At 40.0% G+C, this 7,404-nt stretch overlaps 1 protein-coding gene across 1 annotated transcript; it reads right to left on the reverse strand.

The window, feature by feature from the left end:
* Window positions 1–273: 273 nt before the first annotated feature.
* Window positions 274–6,934, reverse strand: LOC119337349 (protein DGS1, mitochondrial-like). Its single transcript, XM_037609468.1, has 14 exons — window positions 6,608–6,934; window positions 6,172–6,286; window positions 5,858–6,061; window positions 5,463–5,591; window positions 5,201–5,368; window positions 4,339–4,533; window positions 3,683–3,783; window positions 2,638–2,727; window positions 1,756–1,828; window positions 1,652–1,680; window positions 1,410–1,533; window positions 1,051–1,161; window positions 647–747; window positions 274–561 (listed from the first exon to the last, which is right to left on the reverse strand). The coding sequence occupies exons 1-14, from the start codon at window positions 6,862–6,864 to the stop codon at window positions 447–449; spliced, it is 1,812 nt and encodes a 603-aa protein (XP_037465365.1). The 5' UTR covers window positions 6,865–6,934; the 3' UTR covers window positions 274–446.
* Window positions 6,935–7,404: the final 470 nt, after the last annotated feature.

Raw genomic sequence — 7,404 nt, forward strand, 5'->3', positions numbered from 1 at the left:
GTGAATTATTATCTAGTACTTTGTGTCATTCCTGAATTTTTTTTCAAGGAAATATACATAAATTTTGATTACTTCTGAATTGGTATGATGTTTCTGTAAAGAAACCGAGTCATTTTCATGATTCCTGAATATTACAATTTTGTTTACACTTTTTCTGGACGTGATCTCCACCCCTCCCCCTGTTAACCAAACTGGCATGGTAATCTCCCCGTGGCGTGGGAGAGGGCATGGAAATCCCCCCGAGGGGGATTAGAGCCCTAGGGTAATCGGCCCTTGAAACCAAATGAGGCCTTACGGTGGCAGAGTCACTCTATCCCGTTGCACAGAGCAAAAGGCTCCAAAGCATTCACATCAAAAGACTATTCTCAAAAAATATGCAAAGTGGATTGCATGTCACCGTATGGTTTCAGGGTAAAACCATCTCAAAACTGAATCACAGCTAAAGTTCACGACAGCGATGGGCGTAAGCAGGCGTAGTTCCACTTGAGCCCTTTAAGAACATCCAGCTTGTCCGCCACTCCGACATTAGGCTTTGCCAGATTAAACATGTCATCTCTCAAACTGCAATGCAAAACGATTTAATCCACAGGCAATCCATAATAGTAATCAAGTAGAGAGGCCAGAAAGAGAGTTTTAGCTGACTGACCTTGACCACTCGCCTGTTTCCTTCGCATGCACCTCAACAGCCTTGTATAATCTATCAAGGGTGTACAGAGTCAATCCGAATTTACAGCTCGCCTCCTCGTCCTGTAAAGCAGAAAATTAAGGGAATCAATCACTAGTTGAAAGTTCCTACAAACAAGCCCATTCATCTCATCAACAGAACATCACTTTCGTCTCAGTTTATTCGTCTTCAAAGTTCTGGCCCCCTCATATTTTGGTGAACGGGCAGTATTGTGCAGATTAAAAGCAACCGGCAAGTTTGATCGTCATAATAAGGAAACTAGTTACCCACCAACAGGCCAAATGTGGCCTAAAACTTGAAATGGAATATGTGTACACGTCAAAATTAATGTGTAGGATAGACTAAACATCTATAGATGATATTACCATCTCATTAATCATGCATTTCTTGAACTCTTTAAGTCTTCGCTCAACTTCTATGAGTAGCTGCCACCGCTGATGACGTGCAATCCTTCCTCTTCCTTCTGCACCTTGGTCCTATATTATTGTGGCAGTAAATGTTAGAGATTTGAACTGCAATCCTCTTAACTTTTCACACGCCTGTTCATGGTACGAATGGCAAATAGGACATGACCATGGTGCAAATGGCACAAGATGTATAGCCCAAAGCCCCAAACATGTTAGAAAGCAACATATGAACGTCTCGAAGACCTATAATCACTTATACCAGATGCCTCAGATGTATTGTAATCAAGAAGATAATGAACAGAAATCTATATACATACATGCATAGCCCATGCTCGCACTAAAAACAGCAGGAGAAGCAGAAGACCAAATGCAGGCAGAGCTGCAAGAATAGCAAAGTTTATCTCATTTGCCTTGAGAATCTGATCCAGTTCCAGCATTGCCCTGTATAAGACCAATTCAAGCATCTCTGGTGTAAATAAATAATATATAAATACAAAAAAATACACATTTAATCATTATGCATGTAACCAATATTATCAGATATAATAGTACAACTTACTCCTGAAGATCCAGTTTTAGCTTCTGAACCTGAAATTTCCAAGATGGGTGAGAAAAAATTCAAGTTAACTTGAGTTGAATGCACAAGAAATGAAAAAAAAAAACCTGAATAAGCATGGCACGTGCTAATTCTCCACTGAACAGATTCTGAATTGGATGCATCGATTCCTTTTCGTACCTGCATTAATGTACAATACAGCTCAATCCACAAACAAACAGGATCAATGTAGTCCCTTTTCACACATTACTCAGATGGTTCATAGAATATAAACTGCCAAGACAGCTTTGAATTAAACAAACACCATGTAAAGAACTAATCCATTGGGGGATGAACCAAAACAAGTAAACTTAGGGAAGCGCTAGCTATATAAGCAACATGCCTAAAGTATCCGTAAAGCATGCGACTCTCTCGATGCAACTGTAGATGTATCTTGCGTTAACAAGTTAGATAGGAGGAGTGATTAAGAATTTAAGAGTAAACATGATAAATTGTATTTGTATCAACCACTTCTTAGGAGTCATGCTGAAAAAAATAGGTACTATCCCTAGCTTCCTGAAGTTTGTTTCTATCACTCACAGCAGAAACTCAAGTTCGATTGGGATTCCCAAAAATAGGTACTAAACATTTAAATGCAAATGTAAATAAGCATTAAATAAAAATCCACCGAGTGGAATTATTTGTTGCTATGGCTTAGAATTTTCATATATTCCATATAACTTAAACTAGTTCAGATGGCTTTCTTACTCCCCCATAAAATGCTTATGTTTTGTCAGCCCCAGTGCCAACACTATTTTAGTTGCACACAAGGGAACTGAAAAGCGATTGAAGATGTCTTTATAAGGCAGAACAGGAAGGTGGAATGTAGTACTGCTCCAGAGTAAGCAACAAGAAATCACATAATTCAAGTGGCCATTGAACTTGCAACAACTGGCTGAAGATACGAAATGAACACACAACGGTATGTATAGTTAAAAGTTCAGTCTTACCTTTTCATGACAATCTCCAGCAACTCCTGCAATGATGCATCTTGTGCCAGTTTTTCCTTTGAAGTTTGCTCACAGAAGGTAATTAACATCCTGTAACCAACATGGTCAAATAATGCACAATGTGATTTATGGTACTCCCTCCGTCCGCAAATACTTGTCGAAGAGATGGATGTATCTAGACATATTTTAGTTCTAGATACATCCATTTTATCCATTTTTTACGACAAGTATTTCTGGACGGAGGGAGTACTCTATTGCATTTCAGAACATAAAATGCGACGCTAAAGTTTTACATATTCAAGAAAATGTGAACAAATAGATTTTTCACTGGGATAATTATGCTGCTCCAGAATGAAGCAATATTACCAATTACAGCAAAAGGAAAGTACATAAGGAACAGCAAGTAGGTGTTGGGATGAACAAGGTTCTGTTTATATTACTACTCTCTCTCTTTAAAAATGTAGGGTGTACATAAATTGTACTATACTGGCTTTGACAAACAATTACTCCATCAAATTAGATGTCGGTAGATTCATATTCAAATGCACTTGCTTATGTTCTGAATTGGTTAAGGCAAGGCAATTTATGTGACATAAAATTGATGTCGGTCGATTCATATTCAAATGTACTTGCTTATGATTGTGAATTGTGGTTCTGTTTCACATAACCACATATCAATGGAATAATTATCAGCTGTCATAAACAATTGAATATGTTTTACATTTTAAAATGGAGAGAGTAATGGGTGCACATTGACAAATTGAGTTTGAGTTGAATTGGATTGCTAGACAAAGAACAAGTAATGGGGACAAGTTTAGTTGGCCTATAAAAGGCTGCGTGTTGTTACTCATAAGAACAAACAAGAAGAAATCAGTCTATGATCACTATTTCCTAATCTAAAGTCCTGTCTCATCTATGATCTGTTTCTCCCTATTCTAGTATCTCATCTCCTCAAAGCCATGCTATAATAGCTCTACTCTATTTCAAGAAAGAACCATGAGTATAATAATTCAGAATATTAAAGAATGACAGCATTGGGAACAACCTGTGCAATGATTCTTCGGTTAGTTGGACCTCTTCCCTTTCCATTACACGTTTATCTGTTCGCTTGAATGTCTCGAATAGCTCATCTCTAATGGAAATGACCTGCAATTGTCAAAACATAGAAGGCAGTCATGATGTGAGCGCAATAACTCAGACTGATTTCCAAACTTATAGAAATGTAGACCAGCTTGTAGCAATGCTTCCTGGACTTCAATGGTTCCGCATAAAAATTGAATAAACAGTATTTCGACAATTACGACACCGATGAAGGTGAATATTGACAAGCTTTGTGGCTTATATATGAAAATATGCTCATCTACTAAAGCATGTTCATCTTAACATATACAAATGCTCCCGTAAGGAAAACATGAGTTCACTTCCATCAATCTGTTACCACCATAAGCAAACACTACAGCCAGTAACGCACAAGGCAGCATGCTTCTTTTTTCAGTTATATGTGACAAACAAACCAAGGCTTCTTGCAGGACCTCACAGGATATCTTGCATAAGTAAATGTACAACCAGAACCAACCTGAAAAGCCTCTGCCTTCATTAAATAGTTTGATTTACCTTCAGTTAACTTACACTAGTGTCAAAAAACGTCTTACATTATGGGACGAAGGGAGTAGTAGAAGACATATAAAGAAAGTGTCTTACTGGTCTCTCAACATGTTCATCCCAGAATCCAGCAACTGACTCCTTAGCATCTTGAATCCAGTTGTCCATGTCAGAACTTCCCATCAAGCTACTATGGCGCAGAAGCCATAGGGAACATGCAGAGAGGCCAATTGCTCCACACGTGTAGGGTAACCAGTATATGGTCATATTTCTTGGCTTTTTATGACTTGAAAGCTATCCGCAAACAATAACACGCTTCAGATAAATTACGCAACACTAGCAGCATGTACTTTACATGCAGTGCCATACAAGCTACACATTATCGCTATGTTATCCACGGGATTTAGCTGTAATCCTACCACTAATTTATAATAAGAAAGCATGTGTGACTGGCATATAGATATAGATAAGCACAAACGGGTAAATATAAAATACTGAAATTGAAACTTTAATACCCCTCCAACAACTCAGGTAACAGAAATCAAAGAATCCGAGTTTTATGTAGAGGATGAAAGACATGCAGAAGGGTGGCAAACTGGCAACAATCACCATGACTGGAGGGTAGCTTTTATATATCTTTCAGCGAAATATTTCTAAAATCCACCTGCCTGTTTATCTATTTCCTATTTATATATGCTAGTTATCTATTTCCTAATGATGGTTTCCATCTACTAGAGATGGCACCCCATGAAGAGAGGCACTTGTATCCTGATTTCTTTTAAGACGGACAGAAAAGAAAGGTTCGTCCACATCTCTACTCTCATATCCCCCCTGAAGGAGCCGTCACTGCCAAGTTATCCCCTCAAATGTGTTAACCCTGTAATGGTCTAAGGTCATTGTGCTATGAGGCTGGGAAGTCGATGATCTCACATGTGTCATCGTCGAAATGATAGTTACTTACCTGAGAGGAAACAAAACTATCTAACTTTTGGAGGTTTTGATATATCAGACTAATAGCATCTGTTGCTAAGGCCTCACTCCATTGTGGACTCTCAACATCAACCTCTGGCAATCTTTCGAAGATAAGTTGAGATGAGTTTCCGTCATGAGTGAATGGTAGAGTTTGCCCCTGAAGACATGTGTTTTAACTAATTAAACCACATAGCATCAAAGAGGCAAAACATGTTACAAATCCAAATATATGGACAACAAGCATTGCATACCTCACTAGCATTTGTAAGAGATACCTCCAATTTGGGGAAGACGGTGTTCAGAATAACAAATAGTGTATGTAGTGATTTATCTGAACTTTCAGTTAATCCTTCTCTGCATTTATCAACTTCAGAGTAAACCTATAGAAGAAGCAAGTCAGAGTTTAAGTTCATGTAAATGACTAGTCATGTAGCACAAAGCAGCATTATATTCAAATAAAGATAACTTTGAAATTTGACTACAGTGATACAACAGTTTCTTTTTGTTTCCTTTTTCGGAGGAGAGCAGGAGCAAGGTTAATCACGAAAATGCTATTTGACTGTTTTATTCTACTTCACATCAGCAGAAAGTTGAAACCATAGCACTGTTGCTACTTTTTCACGATAAACACGTTAGAGTAGCAAACCTCAGCCAGAAAAGCAGCCAATCGATGTTGCATATTCGTCAGGACAGCAAGTTTTACTGAGACTATATCAGATGCAGAGCCTAAAAGGTACTCGGATGGACTCCCATTGCTCCTGAGTCTAGTTAGTGTTTGACATGTTGCTTCAAGGAAGGCCCTTGGACCTCTTTCAAACATCATAAAGTACATTTTATGTGAGTTTGTTCCCTGAAAAAATCTCACAGGCAAAAGTAGGTAAGTAGCAAAATAATATAACTTCTCTACATGCTAAAAAGGCAAAAAAAAAAAAACTTCAAAGTTATCAATTGACTTAATACCTCAGCTTTGGACTTCCAATAAAGTAAGCTCTTCTGAATGCTATGCAAATCAGACAAAGTATGCTGCACGATATCTTCTAAGATGGCAAAAGCTTTGGGCATCTCACCAGAAACCCTGTTATTAACATATAGTCAAAAGCATTCCAGGTAATTCTTCACAGACAAGGAACACCGGACAGATAGCTAGATGACCAGATCTATGATGCGTTAGCTCAAGAGTAGTGGTGGGTCCTATATTTTGGTCAAGTGACCAATTCCTGAACACGTTTCTACAAGTTCATCACGGGCCATCTCGTAACCTGTAACACTAAATCCGCACAAATCTACTTTGTTCTGTCCGCAGTCAACGAGAGCACGAAGCGCAGCACTACTCCAGCAAAAGCCTGCGTGGCATGGGAATGACAGGCGCCGCGCTGATTCGAGTAGAGGTTCTCACCGGGCGGAGCTTGCGGCGTCATCGTAGATGGGGAGTGGGAGAGCAGGGCGGCGGCGGCGGCGGCGTCGTCTGCGTACCGCCAAGAGGCGGCGGAGGAGATCGGAGGCGGCGACGAGGAGGAGGGAGTTCGGTAGCGTAGGGAGGCGGGCGACGAGGGAGTTCCATATGCGAGCGGGCTGTGCCGGAGCGGCGACAACGAGGTCAGTGGTCTCGGGCCGATCGCCTGAGTTAGGGCTCCGCGGCGGCGAGGTCGCCATAAGGATCGGGAAGATGTCCGGTTTGAAACTTTAGTCGGGTTCTGGGATGGGTTTGGAGTTGGACATATGGAAGAGCTTCAGACGAAGCACTGGACCGATGGGTCCTGCGCAATGTGGAGGAAATCACAGTTTCTTTCTGGTTGAAAAATCACAATCTAGTTATCGCGGAAATTGCAAATAGCGCCTGAATTTTGATTTTTTTAAATCTTTTCAGTTTTAAAAATATGAAAAAATTACACAAACATATTGGAACTTATGCTACAACTAATTAAACAACAAAAGCGCCTTACATTAGTTACAGAGGGAATACATGCTTGTAGAGTTTTATGACGAAATGTGTTTTGATATGACCAAGAAAGAAAAGGCGTCTCGCTAGCCATTAGGGGCGTTTCCTTCCATCGCCGTCCTCTAGCGTCTCCCCTCCGCCAATGACGTCGGTCGTCGGTGGTGAGGGCGTTGCTGGATCCACATGTGCGATCGTGTAGCTTTTAAGTTTTAGGCCCTGGTCACTTAGGTTTTCGGGTCGTTCATCGTCTTGAC

Source organism: Triticum dicoccoides, chromosome 1B (genome assembly GCF_002162155.2).
Source record: "Triticum dicoccoides isolate Atlit2015 ecotype Zavitan chromosome 1B, WEW_v2.0, whole genome shotgun sequence".
NCBI lineage: Eukaryota > Viridiplantae > Streptophyta > Magnoliopsida > Poales > Poaceae > Triticum > Triticum dicoccoides.

Bases quoted from the DNA above. Each gene is read 5' to 3' on its own strand.
- LOC119337349 (XM_037609468.1), bottom strand. From the start codon at position 6,864: ATGGCGACCTCGCCGCCGCGGAGCCCTAACTCAGGCGATCGGCCCGAG. The intron at 3,784-4,338 runs GTAAGACACTTT...TGACAATTGCAG, and splicing joins ATGAACATGTTGAGAGACCA to GTCATTTCCATTAGAGATGA. The intron at 562-646 runs GTCAGTCAGCTA...TTTGCATTGCAG, and splicing joins GAAACAGGCGAGTGGTCAAG to TTTGAGAGATGACATGTTTA.